Source organism: Bufo gargarizans, chromosome 4 (genome assembly GCF_014858855.1).
Source record: "Bufo gargarizans isolate SCDJY-AF-19 chromosome 4, ASM1485885v1, whole genome shotgun sequence".
NCBI classification, from domain to species: Eukaryota; Metazoa; Chordata; class Amphibia; order Anura; family Bufonidae; genus Bufo; species Bufo gargarizans.
This window is the reverse complement of record NC_058083.1, coordinates 299,994,330-300,021,220: the sequence shown is the minus strand read 5'-3', so window position 1 is coordinate 300,021,220 and position 26,891 is coordinate 299,994,330. Positions and strand designations below refer to the sequence as shown.

The 26,891-nt window shown below is 43.0% G+C and overlaps 1 protein-coding gene across 6 annotated transcripts in view; it reads left to right on the top strand.

Annotated features, from left to right (window-relative positions):
* The window catches only part of CEP85L (centrosomal protein 85 like), a 158,295-nt gene that overhangs the window by 43,848 nt on the left and 87,556 nt on the right, over positions 1–26,891 (top strand). For 4 of the 6 annotated variants that reach the window (XM_044290724.1, XM_044290723.1, XM_044290722.1 and 1 more), the window contains one exon: positions 14,819–14,977. The exons of 1 other annotated variant lie outside the window; for it this stretch is intronic. In XM_044290724.1, coding sequence (XP_044146659.1) covers positions 14,819–14,977 — 159 coding nt within the window. Of the gene's footprint in view, positions 1–14,818; positions 14,978–18,540; positions 18,645–26,891 lie in introns of those variants that run through there. One more of the 6 variants, XM_044290726.1, reaches the window with a different exon arrangement.

The following is a 26,891-nucleotide window of genomic DNA, read 5'->3' as shown; positions in this document are numbered from 1 at the left end:
CTGGATGACCTCGCTGCTACATGAATATTTACTTCTTTGCTTTTCGTGCCCTTTTTCTTTGTTTTTGTTTTTAGCAGTGATATAAAAAGACTTGTGAAAGGTCCCACAGCTCTTCACAACACTGCTGACTACCTTCATGGCGCCGGTGACTGAGACCCCCAAATCCCTCACATGAGGGGAAATGTTTGATTTGACAAGTCTCTCCACTGAGCTGTAATAGTGCTGTTATACTCCCCAGGTCCTCCAGGCCTTCTGTTCAGCCAGGCTCAGAAGACCTTGTGGTTTATTACAAAATTAGTTCCTAAAGAACAAAAACATCCTGGTTGTCAGCTAGCTTTGCATTTACATGACTAACATAGACAAATCAAATATCCCCGCTCTCTTTCTTCCCCCTTCCCCCTCTATCGCTTTTTTCCATCTCACCCTCTCTTGCCATCTGTCTCTTTTGCCATATCTATCTCGCTATTGCGTCCTCTCTGTCGCTTGCATCTCGCTCGCTCGCCATCTCTCTCTATCTCCTTCCCCTTCCTTTGTTTTAATGCTCTTAAGACTGTTTTTACCCCACCACATTATATATTTTTTATTACATCTGTATGAGATCTTCATTTTTGCAGAGTAATGCCTCACGCACAAGACCGTATGTATTTTGCTGTCCGCCCAAAAAACGGATCCGTAAAAAATACGGATGATGTCCGTGTGCATTCTGTATTTTGCAGAACGGAACAGCTGGCCGCTAATAGAACAGTAGTATCCTTGTCCGTAATGCGGACAATAATAGGACATGTTCTATTTTTTTGCAGAACGGACATACGGGAACGGAATGCACACAGAGTAACTTTGTTTTTTTTTGTGGACCCATTGAAATGAATGGTTCAGTATACGGTCCGAAAAAATAAATAATGAAACGGACACTGAAAGAAAATACGTTTGTGTGCATGAGGCCTAACTTGTGCTTTCTGTAGACAATATGTTTCTCACGCTTTTTTTTTTTTTTATGCCTATAACTTGAACCTCTCCCGATTTTATCCGTGTCATTTCTGTGTAGTTTTGCGAAACCCCTGCCCTCTCCTTACTGATTGGCAGCTTTCTCCCTATTTATACAGTCCTATTAGGCCTGTTCATTCCAGGAGACACACTTCTTGTGAGCGTTATTTCCCGACCTGGACGCTGCTCCTGTGCCCCGCACTTAACAAGTGATTTATAATGCTGTGGGTTCCTGCCCGACTTCCATTGTAATTAACTGAACTTGCATAAAACTGTCAGTACAATTCATGACGGCATTATATTGCTACATCCCAGGAGCTGCGTTCCGGCCGGGAAATAACACTCCTGGGATGAACACGCTCGCTTCGTCTGATCCTAGGCTTTGGCCTCATGCACACAAACGTATTTTCTTTCTGTGTCCGTTATTTTTTTTTTGCGGATCGTATAAGGAACCATTCATTTCAATGGGTCCTCAAAAAAAACAAAACGTAATTTACTCCGTGCACATTCCATTTCTGTATTTCCGTTCCGCAAAAAAATAGAACATGTCCTATTGTCCGCATTACAGACAAGGATAAGACTGTGGATCCGTTTTTTGCAGACCGCAAAATCAGGGTGGATTTGATTTAAATCACTAGTCAGTAAAGCTTGATTTAAATCATAGTTTTCTACATAAAGACTAATTTTTGGTGGTATAACTTATAATATGCAAGTAGATGAAGATTTTTAGAATAACAACTTTTCATATTAGTTTGATTAGGTTGATTAGGTTGATTCTGCATTCATAGGTTTGTAGAAGTTAGGATTAAGGTATTTTTCTCAACTCTACATGTTAGAACATTTTTGCTGTGAAGAAGAGGCATGTGATCTCTGCTGAGTCAAATTCAGTTTTGAGAACTGCAAAAGTAAACCAAGTATCTGTGATATATCTTGTAGGCAGAGAAACTGCCCAATAATCTTACAAAAACCTCTGGAAGAGCATGAAATTGTGAATGGATTAATGGAATTTATTTACCCCAAAAAGTCAACATATACAGCCTTATTCTACATAAAAAACGAATCTTTATTTCATGATGGAATAACCTTTGGATGGTAATATATTTTCCTCAAAAAGCATTTATATATAAAAAAAATCATAGATTTTTATCCACCTTGCGCAAAATACTTACGGTCGTGTGCATGAGGCCTTACTCTCCCCTCCTTTGTTTACCAGGCACAGTGGCACCCGACACCCCCACCAACTGGTTGATTGCTGGGGTTACAGCTTTCCTCTTTTTTAAGTAGGTTTTAAAGGAATTTCTGAATATTCCGTTCAGCTTTACGTGAACCCTTACCCCCGCTCCCACACACACACACCATTGAGGCAGATATTTTTTATGCTGCTGCTTAAAACCATCTTGTTGATTCAGCAGTCATATTCGGTCTAGAATATGTTGTCAATTTTTCTGAATGCAGACGGGATAATATTGTCTGTATTTATATCACATTGAGAGATAGGCGGCTGATCGAGACTGGCTAGGATTTCGGATGAGCTAATAATAAGCCAGCAGAAATGAACTAAGAAGCGAGAAATAGATTTCACACTTGTTTTTCTATTAGACTAAGCCATGTCTGCGGTGACTTTATGTCTGCCTTCAGTATGTGCTCTCTGTTGTGGGTTTTTTTAAATTTTAATTTAGTTTTTTATTTTAGCTGAAACCCTTTTATTAGTCTGATGATGCAGTCCACACATGAGTCCTCCCGGCAGGTGCCATTGAAGTTGTCTCCTAAGAATGACACACGTGGCATGGATGCCGTGGATTGTCTGCAGCAGAATTTTGTGCAGAAAATTCACAGCAAACTAAGTGGATTAGATTTCCGATATCTCATGTAAACATTGCGGTTTTCAGGATGCAGCTTGTCAATTTATGCTGTGGGTTTTACTTGCGAGTTGCGGCTTTCAACCTTAGCAGTACAGAGGTTGAAAGCAGCAGAAGACCCACTGGGATTCTTCTAGCAGTGGCGCTGCAAAAAACAGCCCTTGTTGAGCCAATCCGCTGCGATTTTGTATGATCTATACGAGTGTATTACTGTAGTGCACCGGCGGCATGAAGAGCACGGCGGCATGGCAACCAATGACGCCGTACGCTCCTGCTGTCAGGATGCCAGGCCGGGATACCACGGACCGCTCACGTCCGTGTTCCATGGCCGCGTGCATTCTGCCTTATTCATATATTTCTGCTCTCCCTGCCCACCTGCTGATGACTGACAGTCTTCTACCTAGTTTTCTCCCTTTCTCTCTAGGAGAGAACTGCCAATCATCAGCAGATGGGTGGGGAGAGCAGGAGATTAGGAATAACCATGACTCTTCTCAGGTAGATTTGACTCTTTTCGAGGCTATGATGCTGGTTCTCGGCCAGTACAGCCAATCACTGGACTCAGACCAGCAGGTGTCATGCTGCGGATTTGCCACGGAGCACCTGGCCTGACCGGGTCGCATAGCATTATTTTGATGCATGATGCTATGTAGGGATCGACCGATTATCGGATTTACCGATATTATCGGCCGATATTCAGGATTTTGAACGTTATCGGTATCGGCATTTATTTTGCCGATATTCCGATAACGTCCTGGGAACACAGATCGCGCTGCTGACAGCGCTCTCCGTGTTCCCTCAGCAGCAGCACAGGAGAGAAGAAGCAATGTCTCCTACCCCTGTGCTGCTGCTGCCGCTCCAGCCAATGGGAGGACAGGGGACAAGAGGAGGGGAGGAGCTATGGCCACTGCGCCACCAATGAAGCTTAATCTCACATTAATTCATATACAGGAGGCGGGAGCTGCAGAATCACATAGCCGGCTCCCGGCCTCTATGAGCTGTAGCTGCGATCTCAGGTGCCGCGGATCGCAGCTACAGCTCATAGAGGTCGGGAGCCGGCTATGTGATCCTGCAGCTCCCGCCTCCTGTATACGAATAAATGTGAGATTAAGCTTCATTGGTGGTGCAGTGCGCCCCCCCAAGCCCCCCAGTATCAGACATTGGTGGCGCAGTGCGCCCCCCTCCCCCCCCCCCAGTATTAAGCATTGGTGGCGCAGTGCGCCCCCCCCTCCCCCCCTCCCCCCCAGTATTAAGCAGTGGTGCGCCCCCCACAGGATTCCCTCTCCCCTGCTCCTCCGATCGGAGCCCCAGCAGTGTAATGCTGGGGCTCCGATCGGTTACCATGGCAGCCAGGACGCTATTGAAGCCCTGGCTGTCATGATAAGCTCCATGCTGCTGTGTGCACAAAGCACACAGCAGCAGGGACAGTGTGAGCTCCTATTCACCCTGATAGATCTCTATCAGGGTGAATAGGACAAGGGTTCTAGTCCCTAAGGGGGCTAAAAGTTAGTTTAAAAAAAAAAAGTAATAAAAATAAAAACATCAAAATATTCAATATAAATGAAAAAGAAAGATTTACAAAAAAAATAAAAAATACACATTAACAATAAACATTAATTTTCAGCAGATTTGTGGGAATTTTTTATTTTTTTTTCAAAAATGAAAATTCCCAGAATATCGGTATAAATTATCGGCTATCGGCCTGAAAGTTCACAAATTATCGGTATCGGCCCTAAAAAATCAATATCGGTCGATCCCTAATGCTATGTAACCCTTACATTTCTGTAATGTATATTGTATAACACTAACATAATACTGTCAGTGTTATACAATATATTCCAGAACTGTAAGGGTTACATAGCATCATACATCAAAATAATGCTATGCCACTCTGGCAGTGCTGGAAGGTCAGGCCGGAATCGTCTAAAAGGGGGCTAACTGGTGACTATAGCTTCTATTTTGTTTTACCACATTTAGTGCCTCTAGGAATTTTTTTATTTTTTTATAAAATAGCCCAGACAGCCCCTTTAATCAAAATTACTATCTAAAGAAATGTTTATTGGTAGGGATTGCTGTGGCCAGACAACACTAAAGCATGTAATCCTCTTCATCCCCCTCAACATTTGGTGAAATATGTTCTTGTTTTGTAAGAGGTCACGTTTTTGGAATACTTTTGCCCAGCAAATAGCTGCTGTCTCCAGTGTTGTGACTGCTTCCTTATCTTTAGGATCTTTGAGGGAACATGAGGTTACAGATACGTGGGATCTCCGTCAGGAGCTCATCTTGGTGTAAATGTTAGTCTGTGTTCACATTTAGCATATATGGTGATTTTTTGGGGGGGTATAATGGTCCCATCATATGCATCCTCTTGTCCTACGTTCAAGCAGTATGTGTCTGCATATAGGGGGAGAGTTATCAAACTGGTGTACAGTAGAACTGGCTTAGTTGCCCATAGCAACCTATCAGATTGCACCTTTCCTTTTCCAAAGGAGCTGTGAGAAATGAAAGGTGGAATCTGATTGGTTGCTAGGAGCAACTAAGCTAGTTCTAATTTACACCAGTTTGATAAATCTCCCCATTATCCTTACTTTTTCACTGTACTGAAAACCTAGTTGACACCTCCTTTCAGTTTCAGAGAATCGCAGAAAAAGCTGCACTGTACAGAGTGTGTCTCTTTACAGGGGCTTCTGATATATTGGGAGTACTTCGTGAGGTTCATTTACAACATTTGAGTATAAGGTAGTATGTATTTGTTTTGTCTGCTAAATGCGGAACCACAAATTACATCCATGTTTTGTCCGTGTTCCATCCAATTTTTAGTTTTTACCTTAAATTGGTCCGTGAACCGCATTTTGCGGCCAAGTATAGGGCATGATCTATCTTCTGCATCCATATGTCCGTTCCGCAAAAGATAGAACGTTTCTTATTCTTGGCTGCAAATGTGAACCACAGACCCATTGAAGTCAGTGGGTCAGGAAATAAAATGTATGTAACATCCGTATTTTGCAGATCCGTGTGCTAAATACATACGGTGATGTGAATGCACATTGCGGTCATGGGTTCGCATTTTTGCAGCGGAGGTGATGGATCCATTATGCTCTGTTTCTATTCATCATTGCCAAAATGAATGAAATTAAAGGGCATGTGTCAGCAGGAAGTGACCTATTGTTTAAAGGGAACCTGTCACCGGGATTTTGGGAATAGAGCTGATGACATGGGTTGCTAGATGGGCGCTAGCACATCCACAATACCTAGTCCCCATAGCTCTGTGTGCTTTTATTGTGTAAAAACCGATTTGATACATATGCAAATTAACCTGAGATGAGTCCAGCGTGAAGGAGCCCAGCACCGCCCCGCATCCTCCGAATCTCCTCGGGATGGCTGACTGTGGGGAGGAGTGGGGTTCAGCAGCGGTGGGGGAGTCGGTAAGGTGAAAGTCTACCAAACTGATTTGTATTTCATATTAAGCCACAGGGATACCCCTTTAACTGTCTCTCTCCTAATAAGATAGGCATTTACAAGCCGCATGGGGCCAGTGGTTAGGTCTTCCCTCCAGTCACAGTTTCTATGTATTATTACTACGTGATGTGGCTACTGCAGACCTGCTGATGTGGACTGTCTGAATGTGACATCGAGGTCAGGACCATCTGTGTGTCCTATAGATTTTTTTCCGCTGGATGCAGACTGGCCTGTCTGTAACTCGCTCGCTCTCTAAAGTGGAAAGTCGTCTGTGCTTGTGATACAGACATAACAGCAATGTCACACGGAGTAAACTGTGCTTTTTCATCACTGATGAGAGGAGTTGTTTGGGAAAAGTCCTCACAACGAAGAACGCTTTGTACCCAAGTGATTTCTCATGAAGAGGGGTTTGTTAAAGGGGTTGTCTCACTTTAGATAGTTACTACAAGCCACTTACTAATGTATTGTTATTATCCATAATGCTTTCTGTGCTAGCTGGATTCATTTTTCCATCATTGTTTCCATGGTTACGAACACTCTGCAATCCATCAGTGGATGGCACCGATCACCCAGCGCTCATTCGTCGCCTGATTGCATCTGTTATGCGTCACCCAAACTGATTGTCTGCAGCATCTCCACAAATGGAAACTGTATGGGGGTGAAGGACTGTATTACTGTCCCCATACCCCTGATGGTTGGCACATGTCAATGGCATTAAAAGGGAATTTGTCATCAGAAAATGACCAATTTTTTTTAAGGTTAATATCTTTAATATATTTTTGGTGTTATTTATTATTTTCCATGTCACTATTTATCCTAAAATCCTATAGGTTTTGCACTGTCCACTAGGCCTAGTAATAGGCACTACTTTTTGGTCTGTAATAGGGATGAGTGAGTGAATTTATCAGACAAAGGTCTTGAGCAGCGAGGGGCTGTCCCCGCTGCTCAAGGGGCTCCAACCAACTGCTTGACAGGGTCGGATATCTCGCCCAGCCCTGACAATTGAGCCTGCTCTGGTAGCAGCAGCCGAGCCTCTGCGCTTGTGCCCTCACTCAGGATTAGAATGACAGCTATCACCTCTGTATAGATAACACAGGAGCCACCATGTACAATAGGTGATGCAAAACTCTCCCATAGAAGGCACTGAGTCCCCTCCAGTCTACACCCCATCTCTAAATGCTGTTAATGGGGTTTTCCAAGATTTAAATACTAATGATCTATCCTCTGGACAGATCATCAGTATCTGATTGGTGGGGGTCCGACACCTGGGGTCCCCGCCAATCAGCTGTTCAAGAAGGCCGTGTAGCTTGTGGTATCGCTACAGCCTTGTCGCTGCTTTCCCTAGACACATTCATCTGCCACATGGCCTTGGCGCAACTGTGCCCCATTGAAGTGAATGGGAGTGAATGCAATACCAACTACAGCCGCTATACAATGTACGGCGCTGAGCTTGGTGAGCTGAGAGAAGGCCGCACACTCACATTCACACTGGTGCCTTCTCAAACAGCTGATCGGAGGGGTCTCGAGTGTGGGACCCCCACTGGTCAGATACTGACAACCTATGTAAAGGAAAGGTAATCAGATAATCTCAGAAAAGTCTTCCTTAAGAACAGATCGGGCAAGATGGCTGCCTCCAAAATCATGTTCAGGAAAAAAATAAAAAACAAATCTGCAATCCTAAAATAAAAAACATATTAAGAAAAAAAGGATATGTCTCACTTTCTGGCAGAAAATAATTTCAGCAAGACCTTCCCTTTAAGGGGTGGCAATTGATACAAAGAAATCTGCCTGTGTTAAGGGGCCACAAATGGCCAACTCCGAGCAATGTTATCATCTGTAAAGGTCCTTATACTCTAAAATTTCTGTTGACTTCTGAAAGTGGGACATGGGGTTGTAGTCCACTGGCGGACAGGTGCAGTTGTTATCTTTGTGTGATTGGTCTGCATCTAATTAACCCTTCCACTACTACCATGAAGAAAGATATGTTCAAGGTGTAATGAATACAGACGTGGACAAAATTGTTGGTACCCTTTGGTCAATGAAAGAAAAAGTCACAATGGTCACAGAAATAACTTTAATCTGACAAAAGTAATAATAAATTAAAATTCTATAAATGTTAACCAATGAAAGTCAGACATTGTTTTTCAACCATGCTTCAACAGAATTATGTAAAAAAATAAACTCATGAAACAGGCATGGACAAAAATGATGGTACCCCTAGAAAACACAGAACATAATGTGACCAAAGGGACATGTTAATTCAAGGTGTGTCCACTAATTAGCATCACAGGTGTCTACAACCTTGTAATCAGCCATTGGGCCTATATATATGGCTCCAGGTAATCACTGTGTTGTTTGGTGATATGGTGTGTACCACACTCGACATGGACCAGAGGAAGCAAAGGAAAGAGCTGTCTCAAGAGATCAGAAAGAAAATTATAGACAAGCATGTTAAAGGTAAAGGCTATAAGACCATCTCCAAGCAACTAGATGTTCCTGTGAGTACAGTTGCACATATTATTCATAAGTTTAAGATCCATGGGACTGTAGCCAACCTCCCTGGACGTGGCCGCAGGAGGAAAATTGATGACAAATCTAAGAGACGGATAATCCGAATGGTAACAAAAGAGCCTAGAAAGACTTCTAAAGAGATTCAAGGTGAACTTCATGCTCAAGGAACATCAGTGTCAGATCGCACCATCCGTCGTTGTTTGAGCCAAAGTGGACTACATGGGAGACGACCAAGGAGGACACCATTGTTGAAAACGAATCATAAAAAAGCAAGACTGGAATATGCCAAACTACATGTTGACAAGCCACAAAGCTTCTGGGAGAATGTCCTGTGGACAGATGAGACAAAAATCGAAGTTTTTGCCAAGGCACATCAGCTGTATGTTCACAGACGAAAAAATGAAGCATATCAAGAAAAGAACACTGTCCCTACTGTGAAACATGGAGGAGGCTCTGTTATGTTCTGGGGCTGCTTTGCTGCGTCTGGCACAGGGTGTCTTGAATCTGTGCAGGGTACAATGAAATCTCAAGACTATCAAGGAATTCTAGAGAGAAATGTACTAGCCAGTGTCAGAAAGCTTGGTCTCAGTCGCAGGTCATGGGTCTTGCAACAGGACAATGACCCAAAACACACCGCTAAAAACACCCAAGAATGGCTAAGAGGAAAAAATTGGACTATTCTAAAGTGGCCTTCTATGAGCCCTGACCTCAATCCTATTGAGCATCTTTGGAAGGAGCTGAAACATGCAGTCTGGAAAAGGCACCCTTCAAACCGGACACAACTGGAGCAGTTTGCTCATGAGGAGTGGGCCAAAATACCTGCTGAGAGGTGCAGATGTCTCATTGACAGTTACAGGAAGCGTTTGATTGCAGTGATTGCCTCAAAAGGTTGCGCAACAAAATATTAAGTTAGGGGTACCATCATTTTTGTCCATGCCTGTTTCATGAGTTTATTTTTTTACATAATTCTGTTGAAGCATGGTTGAAAAACAATGTCTGACTTTCATTGGTTAACATTTATAGAATTTTAATTTATTATTACTTTTGTCAGATTAAAGTTATTTCTGTGACCATTGTGACTTTTTCTTTCATTGACCAAAGGGTACCAACAATTTTGTCCACGTCTGTATGTGCGTCTTTCCATGAATGTTACATGTGCAGCCTCCAGATATACCCTCCGGTCTCAGATGCTCAGCAGACTGGCATTTGGGAGAATGAATCCTGTAGAACTGGCTCTTCTAATGAGCTCCCAGGTGTAAAGCTGATTTATAGCTCCGCACATGGCGCCCTGTCCTGGCACAGCTCATGTGCTCTGCTTACCTTCACCTTCTCCGTGCCACCATTCTGCTTCCTTTCAAGCCTCAAGTTAGGATGTTATCTGTGTCTTTCATTTTGTAAGACAAGATATATATACCAAAATAAGTAAAGCCATGCAGGTTGTTGGGATTTTATATTTTTGAAGTCTGTTTTCTAGTAGTCTGGGTTGTGGTATTTTGCACCACGTTTATCAAATGTTGCATGGAGTTTGTTAAATTTGGAGCTTCTTTACACCTAATACTTTTGTCTAGAAATGTTACTCTAGGGAGTAGTCTTATGGAGTGAGTTTGAGACTTTTTAAACTAAAGTGTAACTGTCTTTTTTTTTATTTTTGTAATGTGCTGGGGCAGTGATGCTGACCATCTGTGTAATATACTTTAATTACTGAAAGTGTACATTTCTATTAAAAAAAATAGCTGTAAAGTGGCCCATTTCAAGCCTTAGCAATGATCCTCTGTCTTCTGTTTACATAACAGTGGAGACTTGCTGAACACTGACTGTGTTATGTAAACAGAAGACAGGAGCCTTGCTAAGGCTCAAAATGGGCCATTTTAAAGCTATTTTCTAATAGAAATGTACAATTTCAGTAATTAAAGTATATTACAAAAATGGTCAGTATCACTGCCCCTAAACATTGCAAAAATAAAAAAAAGAATGACAGTTAAACTTTAAAGCATTTCTCACACTGCACTCCAGAATTCTGGCTTCAAAAAGTTGCAAAATTTGGGTTTTGAAACTTTTTGGATTCCTTGCACAAAAAATTTGGCACCTTTTTTACACCACTCAGCCCAGTTTTGAAAAGTGGGCGGTAAGCATGGTTAGCCATGTTAATGAGTTTCACTTCTGATTTACTTCCACTGAGACAAATTCTCCCCATAGTCTTTTGATGATTTTCAAAAGTAGCGTGAACTGAATTTATTTAGTTTTTTTAATTCTATCTTTTTAGCAACCATTTTTGACTTTGTATAGATTAGAGGTCATTTTATTCTATTAACCTAAACATAGTTCCATGTAGCGCTTGAGTTGACCAGTAAAAGTAGGCTGTTACAGCATCACGAGAAATATCGCTCATTAAAGTGATTCCCTGGGATTTTGATATTGATGGGTAATCAATTTCAGATCAGTGGGGGTCCGACTCCCGGCATTGTTGTATGACAGGAATCAAACCCCTGCCGATCTCATGTTGATGACCTATCCCTGGGGGCACCAGTGTTCCCTCTAGTCTGAAAGACCCCTCCTTCCCCTTGTAGATTCATAGGCCCAGGCATCTGTATCCTGCCCCCATCTGACCCCATTATCTCACATCAGCACAGTGCGCCAGAATTTCTGTGCATGCTCGGTCCAGAGTCCTGATCCTGGCCTAGACTAGAAACCTGCACTTCACATACATCGTCCATTACGGGGTCAGTGTTACCTTGTCAGAGGGGAATGGGACAGTGCTGCTGAAAGGGACAAGGGCTGATCCTTGGTTATACAAATTCGAATTTACCCATTTTTAAAAAGTGCTATGCTGCAACAGCTCTGAAAAAGAAAGCTATGCTTTTCATTGTCGAGACAAGCACTACACAGAGCTATAAACAAGCTGACAGACTCCATTTACGGTACCTGCACACGATGCAGAAAATCAGCATAAAATCCACTCCAAAAACACATAAATCCGCACTATTTTTGCAGTTTTGATGTGGTTTTTGTGCAGTTTTTGTTGGGATTTTCTGTTTAAGCAACCCCATTGAAGTCTATGGGGAAAACCTCTACATAAGGTGCGGAATGACAGCCATTCTGCAATTTATAGCATGTCTCCTAGGCACTTCTATTAGGTAAATGCGGCATTCACATGACTGGCATCCGTATTTTCTGGATCGGCGGTTTGCGTGCATGTAGCCTTAGAAGCTAGTGTAACATTTAGGGAATAGGCCCACAAGACAGACCTGTTGCAGAAGTCTCATTCGTATGGATGGGACTTGCTGAAGCCCATGCTGCAGAAATACCCCATTCAGATGCATGAAATGGATTTTTGAGTTCCAGAACTTTCTGCCATTTGTGACCATGCCCTTATCGCTGCATTAATGACCGTGATATGAAATGCACTAGGGCTGCACGATATGGTAATTTTGTGCGATTGCGATTAGGGCCCTAAAAATTGCGATAACGGTATGCGATGCAATATTTTAAGGGAATTGTGCTAGAGGTCTATTTGCTTGGATTTTCAAGGCAAAAGCACACAGAAATTACTGATAATGCAGAAATGTAGTTGTGCTTAACTCAAGAACTGAAATGCACAGTGTTTTTCAAAATAAAACATCTTTTACTAAATTTAAATAACATATTTGCATTACTGCAAAAGAAGAAAATACAAAACTTGCCATTTTCTTAATAGCACAGAACATATAAATAAAATAGAATAAATAAAAGAACATTTGTTCATTAAAATAACGACTTGCCTCCAGCCCCTCCTCCCTCCCTATACTGTAACTGATGTATCGCTGGCCGTGCTGTGCAGCATAGCGGCCGGCGATATATCCGTGTCAACCATCGCTTTATAAAGCGCACTGCCATTTTCCCCCACTTTTGGGGGGGGAAAAGTTTGTCTTATAAAGCGAAAAATATGGCAATATAATTGCAGCATTTTTGGGTCGGCCAATTGGCGATTGCGATATGGCGATTAATTGTGATTGCTTTGGCAATATATTGTGCAGGCCTAAAATCCACATTCATTTACATGTTGGTAAAACTACTACTAACACTGCTGTATATGTCCCCGGAGAAGAAGGCTACAGTCAACATAAAATCTGTATAATTATAGCCCTGGTGTCCACGTGGCATCCATCCAGTGTTGTCATAGCATATTGTTCTTCCATATAGTTGGCCCCTTTGCTGTACACCCTTGGACAGCGCTGCACTACAGCCTGTGTGGGCGATCTGATGAAAGGCTCCTCTGTGATCAGTGATATATATGCTTTAGAGCAGAACTCACTGTAATACATGTATCCGAAGTGTGTAATGAGTAGAGTATGTGTAGGACTGCCAGGGGAAAGGGGGAACCACTACTTTTCATCCTCGCATTGCCCCCTATCACACTAGTGCTGTTCTCAGCAATGATGGACATGTACAGAGGCAATATAACAATACAAACCTGCTAAAGCCATCCTCCAGCTTCTGTAGTAATAACCATGCAGGATGAAGTCATTAAATATGAATGTTTGCAGTATGGGGTGATGTAATGTCATTGTGATCTACCGCCTTAATAAATGTCAGATGGGGACTTGGTCCGTTCTCTACTCGCCAGCAGTCATTCCATACATTTGCAGTGTTCAGTATAGCAGAATGGGCATGATCTGGGCAGTTCTGCTGGATCAGTGCCTGCCCAGCATTCGTTTCGCCTGGATCCATGTGTAGACCTAGCACTAACTGAAGATTCAGTAAGCTTAGGACATTGAGCGGCGACTGTTTCCTATGACATCGGCAGAATTAGGAGTGCAGCTCTGGACTAGAATACTGATTGTGACTCCGGATTGGAGAAAATTGGGCTAGGTTCTGAACTGCGTCAGCCGGAAAAATAGCGGACATCCTAACCGAACAGAAACCTGATCCCAGATGTGAATATAGCCTAAAGCAGCATATCTACAAAATGACTCAACTTTTGAGTTATACTTTACTGTATGCATGTAAAGTGGTTGATAAAGGTGCCCGTTCAGAATGCGTTTACTTGTTTTTTGGCTTTTTCTAGTTCAACCAAATGTAATCATTTGAAGGGCACCTTCATTATTGTAGCTAAGCTGATGCAACTAGCACCTACTTAGGGAATAGGACTGCACATCCACATTTATGCCGGGGAGATGCCATCGTTTAAATAAACCTTATCTGATTAACTTATGAGGAGTTGTTTGAGCATAGAAGATCTAAAAGAAGCTGCAGGATGTCTTATAAACTCTTGGTTTGTTCTTTTATCATCTGTCAAAATGCCCTGCCGATCCAGCTTCGATGCTCTAGCTGATTTCTTCCCTTTTACTTTTTACATAAACGTGACCCCCTGTACCCAGTCACTGACCTCGGTGTCCAAGCATGTGCAGCATGTGACCACTGAGGCCAGTGATTGGCTGCAGCAGTCATGTGTTTGTTTGTGAAAACTAAACAAACACCAGCGGGAACTACTGGAGTCGGGAGCGCCAGATTTGGCAGATAAATAATGCTTTTATTTTTTTATAAGATTTCCTGTAGCTTCTTTGGCGGGTTTACATGGTCTGAGGAGCAGCCGATTATCGGGAAGGAAGCGTTCAGTGGAGATGAAGCTCTGCATTTCCGCGCAGTGATCTCCTCTACAGTATGCATTGTTTCTGGGCAGCAGAGTGTGTTTCGCTTGTTCGAGGGATCGGCTGTACCTTTTAGACAGGCAGATTTTCAGGAACGACTTTAGTCAGATCAACATATTTTATACAGATGAATAAGAGTGCTGCTGCCTAGAAAATGTTATGTGACGAGAGCATTTGGTGCTCTTTTTAATCACCGTATATACTGACTGGGCATGTTAGTGGTATTGAAAGGGGAGTCCTCCAGTACTGTAGATCAGCCCATTTTGAGTTCTACTGTCCCAGAAGTCCACCGTTAAGAACTACTGTACTAGAGCTAAATTCAGATTACTGATTTATGTCTATGATCCTTTTGATAAATTGCTTCTCTTGTTATGTCCTCAGGTGCAGATTTCCCCCCGTCTGGGTGGCTTGCAAGTTCATTGTGGCATTCTTCCTCAGTTGCCCCACCCAGTGGCAAAAGTAGCCACGCACGGAGACACAGCATTACATCTGACAGTGGTGATACCGGTATAGGAACCTCTTGTTCGGACAGTCTGGAAGGTAAGTAAACTTCCACTTTTTGGGGTTACTTTGATCTTCACCACAAATGGGTTTTATCCATACAAAGGTATTAGTAGGCCTCTTGTATTAAAACGGTCTACCAGAAAAAAAATACTGGCCTTGGGAACATGTCAGTGATTTCCAAAGCTGCTGTGTAGCTAAAGAGACTGGTTCTGGAAACACCTCTGTACTGTAAAATTCCTTAAATATGGCATTACCGGTTCCGATGAGTCCTGAATTATCTAATATTTTTGGATTATCAGACTATCACAGAAAACTATACAAAATTTACTTTTAAGGCAGAGAACCTGTATGAATGTGGTCCATATTAATATAGGATAAAATGTGTTAACTTTTTTTCAGTTACTATTCTTTACTTAGTCTTTTGCCTATGATTTAGAGATACTAGAACAGGGGGGCACAGTCTTTTCTTGTTCTAGAACCATGTTGTCAGATTGAACCATTCCCAAGGGCCACAGTATAACCTAAAGAACAACTCCCACAAACATTTTTATTCTCTGACCTGTTAGTAAGATACACAATGTAAACTCTAGTGATGGTAATCTTCTCACCAGTGACTGTACTTGTGAGATATATCCTTCCTTCTGATTCTCAGCTGTGTCATGTGACCAACTCTCTGATCTCCAACTGACACAGGACAGGAAGCCAGTTACATCTCTATTCATTCTTATTAGAATGACATTGAGTCTCCTATAGAAATACATAGAGAATCTGACTTCCTGTCCACACATAAGATGCCGTGTTATTTGGAAAGTCAGGGTACTAGTCACGTGAGGATCAGAAAGGAGAGGATAACTCACAAATACAGTCACTGTTATAGATGCTCCAGAATTATTACATGGGGAATTCAAACATGTCCTCTTTAATGTGTTCAATGCACTTTGCGGGACAAATCCGGTTAACAGCAAGCTGGGGGTCTTAGAAATATGTTTGGAGGAAATAATTTTTGGGGATTAGGGACACACATGTACACTAGTTATAAGAACTATTAGAATACATAATAACATTCCTGCACTTCCTTCATTGCTCTGTGACCTCAGATCTTTGGATCACTATTATGGTTATACAGGAAGAGTTGCAGGGTGACCCATCTGAGCACCCTCAAGAGATTCTATAAAGTTGTGTCCATCATATACAGTACAGACCAAAAGTTTGGACACACCTTCTCATTCAAAGAGTTTTCTTTATTTTCATGACTATGAAAATTGTAGATTCACACTGAAGGCATAAAAACTATGAATTAACACATGTGCAATTATATACATAACAAAAAAAATGTCATATTCTAGGTTCTTCAAAGTAGCCACCTTTTTGCTTTGATTACTGCTTTGCACACTCTTGGCATTCTCTTGATGAGCTTCAAGAGGTAGTCACCTGAAATGGTCTTCCAACAGCCTTCAAGGAGTTCCCAGAGATGCTTAGCACTTGTTGACCCTTTTGCCTTCACTCTGCGGTCCAGCTCACCCCAAACCATCTCGATTGGGTTCAGGTCTGGTCACTGTGGAGGCCAGGTCATCTGGCGCAGCACCCCATCACTCTCCTTCATGGTCAAATAGCCCTTACACAGCCTGGGGGGGGGTGTTTGGGGTCATTATCCTGTTGAAAAATAAATGATGGTCCAACTAAACGCAAACCGGATGGAATAGCATGCCGCTGCAAAATGCTGTGGTAGCCACGCTCGTTCAGTATGCCTTCAATTTTGAATAAATTCCCAACAGTGTCACCAGCAAAGCACCCCCACACCATCACACCTCCTCCTCCATGCTTCATGGTGGGAACCAGGCATGTAGAGTCCATCCGTTCACCTTTTCTGCGTCGCACAAAGACACGGTGGTTGGAATCATAGATCTCAAATTTGGACTCATCAGACCAAAGCACAGATTTCCACTGGTCTAATGTCCATTCCTTGTGTTCTTTAGCCCAAACAAGTCTCTTCTGCTTGTTGCCTGTCCTTAGCAGTGGTTTCCTAGCAGATATTCTACCATGAAGGCCTGATTCACACAGTCTCCTCTTAACAGTTGTTCTAGAGATGTGTCTGCTGCGAGAACTCTGTGTGGCATTGACCTGGTCTCTAATCTGAGCTGCTGTTAACCTGCGATTTCTGAGGCTGGTGACTCGGATGAACTTTTCCTCCGCAGCAGAGGTGACTCTTGGTCTTCCTTTCCTGGGGCGGTCCGCATGTGAGCCAGTTTCTTTGTAGTGCTTGATGGTTTTTGTGACTGCACTTGGGGACACTTTCAAAGTTTTCCCAATTTTTCGGACTGACTGACCTTCATTTCTTAAACTAATGATGGCCACTCATTTTTCTTTACTTAGCTGCTTTTTTCTTGCCATAATACAAATTCTAACAGTCTATTCAGTAGGACTATCAGCTGTGTATCCAACCTGACTTCTCCACAACGCAACTGATGGTCCCAACCCCATTTATAAGGCAAGAAATCCCACTTAATAAACCTGGCAGGGCACACCTGTGAAGTGAAAACCATTTCAGATGACAACCTCTTGAAGCTCGTCAAGAGAATGCCAAGAGTGTGCAAAGCAGTAATCAAAGCAAAAGGTGGCTACTTTGAAGAACCTAGAATATGACATATTTTCAGTTGTTTCACACTTTTTTATGTATATAATTCCACATGTGTTAATTCAAAGTTTTGATGCCTTCAGTGTGAATTTACAATTTTCATAGTCATGAAAATAAAGAAAACTCTTTGAATGAGAAGGTGTGTCCAAACTTTTGGTCTGTACTGTATACAACTCCTGAAGAAGAGCATTACAAAAGCAGTTTGTACCTACTTCATCACCTTTGTAGATCAGGATGTCCTACAGCCGGTGCTTTGCTCTTTTACTTAATGTATTTTTATTTTAATGGTTTATTTCTGTTGTATCATTCTGCTTCTTCACTGTCATGAATCCAAAATGTAGACCCCCACACTGCCCTTCACTAAGACCCTGCTATCAGGGCATTTAGTATCTTCTGGAAATGCTGTTTGTGGTGGCTGCTTGCTGACTCTGCTTCTGCTTCTTCATACAAAGATACTGAAGATTGGAAACTGATAATGCAAATGTGGGTTGACACTGTTAGATGAAACTGATACGGAAGAGGTGGGGGAGGGCAGAAACGGTATATCATTCTGGTATCGCAACACATCAGCAAGAGGTGCAAAGATACAGGGGTTGTGTGCCTCCATAAAATAGGACCTTCCCAGCCGTGGACATCATGTCCCAGTGGCTGCTGAGAGGACCCAGGGTAACAGTGACAGAATGGCGGCACTTTGCACAATGACATGTGCTGTACATTTGTCAGCACTGGAGGCACAGCGTTTTCTGGCCGCAGCTCCACATGTAAAGCGGTGTAGCCTGTTCTTCACGTTTGACTGCATCCTCAGTTACTTTACTACCGTTACATTCAAATTGACATTTGTGGTATTTCTGCACATGGTGACAAGAGCAAGCGGGGTTAGAAGGTTTGAAAACCGAGACTTCCTGTTAACATAGTCTACAGGAAACGCTGTATTGTTCTGAGCCGTGTTATGATTGCAGTTTCCCAATTCACTAGCTTGAGATGTGACCCTTCTAATGCCCCCCGCTGCTGTCTTATGTGTCACCGTAATGTGAGCTAACGGGACATGTGCCATTACAGGCGTTTTACGTAAGTCCTTTCATATTATGCTTTTACTTGTGGTTTAGACTTAGAAATATTGACATTTTTTAGCAAAAATTTTGCAGTAGTCTCTGTTCCTGGCGAGGTATTTCTGAAAATTGTCTAGTAAAGATTTCTTTGATCCGCATACAATCACAGTGCAGCTTTAAAGGGGTTTCTGTCCTCAGAAAAGGTAATATCATACGCTGGGTGTTGAACCCCATCGATCAGTTATGGGCAGAGCAGGAAGCACAAGGTTCTCTCCTCAGAATAGTGCCCATGCCGGGGTACTCCCATAAGTAGGAGCTGAGCTGTAGTATGTCAGCGGTGGAAATTGTGGATGGAGGCATCTGTCTGCTTTATAGTATATTGATGACTATCCTGAGGCCGTCAGTATCTAAGTACTAAAAAAAAAAAGGAGCTTTAAATTTGTATTATGCTTTTGAAAGCTGAAGGCTGCTCAGTGATTGGTTGCTATGAGCAACAAGGTCAGTTTTTTTTATACAGTTTTGATATGTTTTTATTTACTGTGCATGTTGTACTGAATATCATTTTTACATTTAAATGTTCTACTTGTTTAAAAGGGTTGTCTGACCCATAAACAAATGTTATGTGGGAAACTGTTTAAAATAAAATAAGTGGAGAAAAATCTAAAATGCTTATTGAATGCCTCTCCATTCCAGTGGCAAGGACACGTCACTGCTGAGGCCAGTGAATGGCTACAGTGGTCCAAGTCATCATGGACAGGATATTATCACTTCCAGTCTGATGCCACATTCAATAGGTGTTTTTTTCTAAACAGTTTCCCTACCTCATGGAATTTTATGGGGTTAGACAACCTAATAATTTATTTTCTATCAGTACTTGCACATTACAATGATATACGGTATTTCTTTATTGCCCCCTATGCTCTATGGATGGATATTTCTGCCTTTTTTACATGTATATGATGGCTGCCTTCCGTGTCTGGATCTTTAACTGACTATGAGAGTGTTTTTGACACCTTGTATTCGGTGTACTCCTACACATGTGGGAGGGGGCTCTGCTTATGAATCCTGGCAGACATCCTCAGCACACTGCCTCCTACACCAAGTTACTTTGACAGCAAGTGTTTAAATAGTCTGGAACTGAAGTAAAAATTATAAACCACAAGCTCAGTTGAAGTTGTGCATGGAAGCAGTATTGCTTCTAGTCTCCTGTGGATCAGAAGTGTGAAGTCCCATCTGTGGTCATGTGCACCGGTAACGCGTCCCCAAGTAGCATGTGACCTAGTGCCTCAGCCTGTTTATTTGGACCAAGAACAGTGCCATACTTTGTATAGGGGCTGTGCTTAGTATTACGCAGTTGTCCCATGGGTCTGAGCTCAACAGATGCTGTGTGACTGATGGTCGGTTGTCCCAACTGGACATTTATGGCATATCCACAGCATATGTTATAAATGACGGGGCCTTGTAGGGAATGGAGAGGATGCTGCGGATGTGCTCTTGCAGTGGGACATCCAAAAATACCTGAGCAGGTTTACTCCGAGAGGTGGGACCTATGGCAATCAGATTCTGTGGATGTAGCATAAATGTCCAGATGGGTCAACCCCTTGAAGTTGAGATTTCCTGTAGTACAGTACATTTGTACTGATTTTAGGTTTATTTTTGGTATGTGATTGATAAGGTCTAATGACTTCATAGGCGCTGTAAACCACAGGAATTTCCAGAAACTTCTTCACGCAGAAATAGTGTTTTTCCTTAGGAGTTCAGACTTGTTCAGGGATCTTCCACCTAGACAGAGATCAGACTTCTTTTTGGGAACAGTGGTGTTTGTAGACTTTCAGTGGTTGATGATTCCCGACACTTGCTGGTGGCCTGGGAAACAAATAGCCTAAATACACTACATGCCATTCATTTTCCTTGCTTGGAATTCTAGAAATGCCCATCCTAACACACAGATGATCTGTGGAGCATAATGGGTGTTACATGTGCTGCGGTGGGGAGGATCGCCAGAAGTCTGCTGCTTGTAGACCCTCCTGGGGGTTGAATCTGTATGTTGAGAAGCTCATGTTTTTATTTCCTCGAATTATATTACGGTACATTATTTTTCTTATTCTTTTGGCTTGGAATTAATTAATGATTTTATTTAATGTGGTGCTGTTCTTGCATCCTTATTGTCTATTTCAGTCAGATTGAATGCTATTGTAGCTAGTCCTGAGCAACAGCCTAAACATTTTAATGCCATTTAGCACTACTACAGCTCCACATATTGTACATTTTCAGAAAATCAATCCATACACAGTTAGGGCTGCAGCTAACGATTATTTGAATAATCGATTAGTTGCCGATTAATTTCTACGATTAATCGATTAATCGGGAAAAACGACAAAATTACAAAACAGAGGTTTATATGATCTTACTTGAAAAATTATGTTCAAAGGCCATATTAAAACAAATTGTGGACGACACTTATGGGGGATCTGTGGACGACACTTATGGGGGATCTGTGGACGACACTTATGGGGGATCTGTGGACGACACTTATGGGGGATCTGTGGACGACACTTATGGGGGATCTGTGGACGACACTTATGGGGGATCTGTGGACGACACTTATGGGGGATCTGTGGACGACACTTATGGGGGATCTGTGGACGACACTTATGGGGGATCTGTGGACGACACTTATGGGGGATCTGTGGACGACACTTATGGGGGATCTGTGGACGACACTTATGGGGGATCTGTGGACGACACTTATGGGGGATCTGTGGACGACACTTATGGGGGATCTGTGGACGACACTTATGGGGGGGATCTGTGGACGGCGTTTATGGGGGATCTGTGGACGACACTATTATGGGGGATCTGTGGACGGCGTTTATGGGGGATCTGTGGACGGCGTTTATGGGGGATCTGTGGACGACACTATTATGGGGGATCTGTGGACGACACTATTATGGGGGATCTGTGGACGACACTATTATGGGGGATCTGTGGACGGCGTAGTTATGGAGAGGGGGATATGTGCACTGTTATGGGCATAACAGTGCACAGACCCCCCTTCCCATAGCAGTGCCATACACAGACCCCCCCTCCTCCCCATAGCAGTGCTATAGACAGATCCTCCCCTCCTCCCCATAGCAGTGCTATAGACAGATCCTCCCCCCTCCCCATAGCAGTGCTATACACAGACCCCCCCTTCCCCCTAACAGCCCCGGCGCTTGCATCTTTATTTTACCTTTTTACAATGACGCTCCCGCTCCTGTAACAGCCAGGCAGAGCGGACGGCGGCGTAACGTCACTCAATCACGTGACGCGCCTGCTCCGCCCACTTCATGAATGAAGGAGGCGGAGCAGGCGCGTCACGTGATTGAGTGACGTTACGCCGCCGTCCGCTCTGCCTGGCTGTTACAGGAGCGGGAGCGTCATTGTAAAAAGGTAAAATAAAGATGCAGCGCCCGCCCGAATAGCAACGAATCGGCGATTATTCGATAACTGGATTCGTCGACAACGAATCCAGTTATCGAATATAATCGATTACATCGATTAATCGTTGCAGCCCTATACACAGTAGATGCACTGAAGACCTTTTCGGAATAACACTAGTGATCCTGGCGCTGCAGGGAAATTCACACTAAAAGGGCACCTGTCATCATTTAGATCTCTCCTCATTCTGGGCTTAGGACTCCAGCCTTCCTAGTGTGCTGTCAATCACTTATTAGCACCGCCCACTGGACTCCTAGCTCAGAAAGAGCAGAGGATTACATGAGTGATATACTATAGTTATACTGAATCTTTTCCTATAAAACTATATATCAATCTGCTCAGCTCCTCCTGCTCTAGAAAATGCTACCCAGTAATAGGACTGCAGGTACAACGTGGCAGATTCACTTTAAATCCATTACTGACCATTACTGTTTTCCAGAATTATGGGGGTCTATGGAGCGATTAGGCACCTTTTAACACTGTAAATAGATCACTGCAAATGGTGCACCAGAATAGTATGCAACTGACATTACAAGGAAAAACCCTCACACTGATGTTAAAAAATTAGATTTTATCCAATATATTCCTGTCAGGAACATATTGGAGCCCCTGCACCCCGCCAAGGTATCTCAGTGTAGCGCGGGACCTACTGCTAACCTACCTATAGTGTCTGAAAAATGTCCGATAGATGCCAAGGTCCGACTCACTGCCAAACTCCCACATACCTCCAAAGTAAGATCACTAATACAATGTAAGGAGGGAGCAGGCTGCGAGCCCCACCTATAGCAGGCCATGTGACACAGGCTACCAGGTGCACTAGAATGTTACCAACGATAAGCGCCCGCAGATTCAATACATAACAAGAAAAATCACAGAATAGAGTGGCCTAACTGGGAGGAAATGCTCAAACCCCAAATAGTGTAGCATATTTATAACTGGGGAGCAGATCCTCCACATGTAATCTGTTGCTAACGGAAATTCCCAGCAAAAATACATTTTTGCTGGGAATTTCCGTTAGCAACGGATCACATGTGGAGGATCTGCTCCCCAGTTAAAAATACGCTACACTATTTGGGGTTTGAGCATTTCCTCCCAGTTAGGCCACTCTATTCTGTGATTTTACCTTTAACACTGCTCAAAGATTTCTGTTAATTGGATCTGATACAGTTCCGTTCAGTGAACACCAGGAAAGCTGAAGGTAGCCAAAGGCCTCCATCGGAATCCATCAGGCCCCCATTAGCCCGACAGAGGCCAAAATAGTTGCCTACATTTACTGATGTCAGGGCATCTAGAAACTGCCAAAATTTGGTTCAGTGTGGCACATTTCTTTTGCTCATCTAATTCTTGAGAACTCCTCTGCACCTAACGAGGGGGCATTGCCTAATATATAACATTTAGCCCCAAAATTATGCTATAATTCTGGCTTAAAAATCTGTCTTATAGTAAGCCAACCAATAGTGTGTATAGAGTCTATCTTTGCACCACATGTATCATCCAGCCTGAGCTCCTGTGATAAATCCCATGCAGGTCTAGACGGGCTGTTTAAGGCCATTTTAAGAACTATGGTGAAAACATCCGACAGTCTGTTCTGGCAGAGAACAGCCTGCCGGAGTTCACCGGATTCTACAGTTCACCTCTGGATCTCCATTGACTCTAATGGGATCTGACAGTGTTCCATCCGCTTTCCAGCATAAATGGCTCCTTTTTGACCCGGCAAATAACGCTGCATGCATCGTTTCTTGTCTGGCCGACAGTGAAAGTAGTGTAACTGTACACCCCCTATTAGTTTAGTAAATCTGCCCCAGTATCTTTTTGGCCTCCATCATGGTGGTATGGAGTGCAACCTTTTTTGATTTGCCTTCCTGTGTAGTGGACTGCTGAAAATAAAAGTATACGGTGCAGTATATATTGTGAGGGACTTCACATTCACAGTAACATTAAAGCAGCACGCAGGACGCCATCTTTGTTCCCAATGGGATGATATACTGTAGGGTTATGTCTGCGATATGTATTTTACAGTGCGCCATGACATTTCTAAATCCTAATGCAGAGGGATCGCGGCAGTGGAAGCAGTCCAGCGTCTGTCCTGAGGTAGGAGGGAGCGCTCTCTAGAGAGTCTTGGCAGGCTTGGGTTACGCAGAGCGCTAGCTGTGCCAGATGGATCATCTTTTTTTCCCCTGCAATGCAAATACAGTTTAAAGAGGACACATTGGTCAGATCCCCTCTGAATGTCACTGCTTTACCCAGAGGTTATTTGGAAGGAAACATGATCTCTCACAGAATGCTGCTTACATTTCTACTGAATTTATTCAAGATTTTATACTTAGATCTGATAAACATTGTTGTCATCTTTTAGATGGATGTAAGTTGTGTCAGTCTTAATTAGCTTTGCATTTCATTCATGTATATAGAAATGTGTAAGCCGTGCTGCATAGGTCTTCTGTAGTGGCTGTTGTATCTTTTGTCCAAAATGGCCAGTTCATGTTTTCTCGCTCACGTGTTAACGCTCCTGACTGCTGTCTGTGCTCTGCAGCTGGTCTATGGAAGATAGGATGAGCAGTGTGCCGATACTGCGGCTCATGTACTGTTATTTGCGTATGGCTAAGTATTTTCTATTCTGTATAATTGCTCATTTGTCAAACTGTGTGATATTGTACAGTGGTGCTCAGTCAGGTCCTAAAGATAGGGGAAGATAACCAAATCAAACAAATAAGTCAAAAATAGTAGTCTTGGTCATTCATATATTGAAGAAAATTATTCAAGATCATATGTCTGTGAGTCGGAAAAGTATGTGGACTTTTAGGATTAGGAGATAGTTTGAAGGTGAAATTGGAGTGAGATGACAATTAGGTGTGAGTGGGTGACATGTTAAAAGAACAATTCTATCACAGTCTGGTCTTCACAACACGTTTGTGGAATTGTATCATGGCACAAACAAAGCAGATTTCTGAGGACTTCAGAAGAAGAATTGTTGATGCTCATCAAGCTGGAAAATGTTACAAAACCATCTCTGAAGAGTATGGACTCTACTAATCCAAAGTCAGACAGATTGTGTACAAACCGAGGAAATTAAAGACCATTATTACCTTTCCTCGGTGGGGTCAACCAACAGAGATCATGTCAAGAGCAAGATGTATAATATTCTGCAAGGTCACAAAGTAACCTAAGGTAACCTCTAGGCAACTAAGGCTACTTTCACACTAGCGTTTTAGTTTTAGAAAAAAACTGCTTCAGTTTTGTCGCCATTCATTGTCATTGGGCGCAAAACTGAACAGAATGTTCCGTTTAGTTGCGTTCCCATACCGGAGAACAAGCTTTCCATCCTGGGATGCAGAGCAAGACGGATCTGGCATGACCCCAATGCAACTCAATAGAGACGGATCAGTTTTCTCTGCCACAATAGAAAACTGATCCGTCCTCAATTTACTTTCAATGGAGTTCATGACGGATCTGTCTTGGCTATGTTAAAGATAATACAACTGGATCCGTTCATAACGGATGCCGATGGTTGTATTATCAGTAATGGAAGCGTTTTTGCTGAACCCTGCCGGATCCAGTAAAAACGCTAGTGTGAAAGTAGCCTAAACTTCTTTCTCACATTAGCTCATTTTAATGTTCATGAGTCAATCATCGCACCACGAGGACACACAACAGTGCATGGATTACAAGGAGAAATTTGCTGCTCTCCAAAAAGAACATTGCTGCTCGTCTACAGTTCGCCTGGACAAGCTAAAAATCTATTGGAACAGCGTTTTATGGACGGATGAGACCAAACTAGAACTTTTTGGTTTAATTGAGAAGCGTTCTGTTTGGAGAAAGGAAAACACTGCATCCCAGCTAAGGCTACTTTCACACTAGCGTTCGCTGGTCCGCTCGTGAGCTCCGTTTGAAGGGGCTCACGAGCGGACCCGAACGCAGCCGTCCAGCCCTGATGCAGTCTGAATGGAGCGGATCCGCTCAGACTGCATCAGTCTGGCGGCGTTCAGCCTCCGCTCCGCTCGCCTCCGCACGGACAGGCGGACAGCTGAACGCTGCTTGCAGCGTTCGGGTGTCCGCCTGGCCGTGCGGATCCGTGCGGATCCGTCCAGACTTACAATGTAAGTCAATGGGGACGGATCCGTTTGAAGATGCCACAATATGGTTCAATCTTCAGGCGGATCCGTCCCCCATTGACTTTACATTGAAAGTCTGGACGGATCCGTACGAGGCTATTTTCACACTTAGCTGTTATATGCTAAAAATAATGCAGACGGATCCGTTCTGAACGGAGCCTCCGTCTGCATTATTATGATCGGATCCGTTCAGAACGGATCCGATCGAACGCTAGTGTGAAAGTAGCCTTAAATACCTCATCTCATTTGTGAAACATTGTAGCATCATGGTTTGTGCCAGTTTTGCTGCATAGGGGCCAGGACTGCTTGCCATCATTGATGGGACTGTAGATTCTTAATGAAACCAGCAACTTCTAAAGGAAAACATCAGAATGTCTGTCTGTCTGTCTGACCTGAATCTCAAGAGAACGTGGATCAAGCAGCAAGACTGACCCCAAGCTCACAAATTGTTCTACCAAAGAATGGTTAATGAAGAACAAAGTTAAAGTTTTGGAATGGCCAAGTAAAAGTCCTGACTTTAATCCAATAGAAATGTTGTAGAAGGACCTGAAGCAAGCAGTTCATGGGGAAACCCACCAACATAACAGAATTGAAGCAGTTTTGTATGGAGAAATTGGCTCCAAGCCGACGTGCAGGACTAATAATCAACAGTTCTTAGAAACATTGAATTGCAG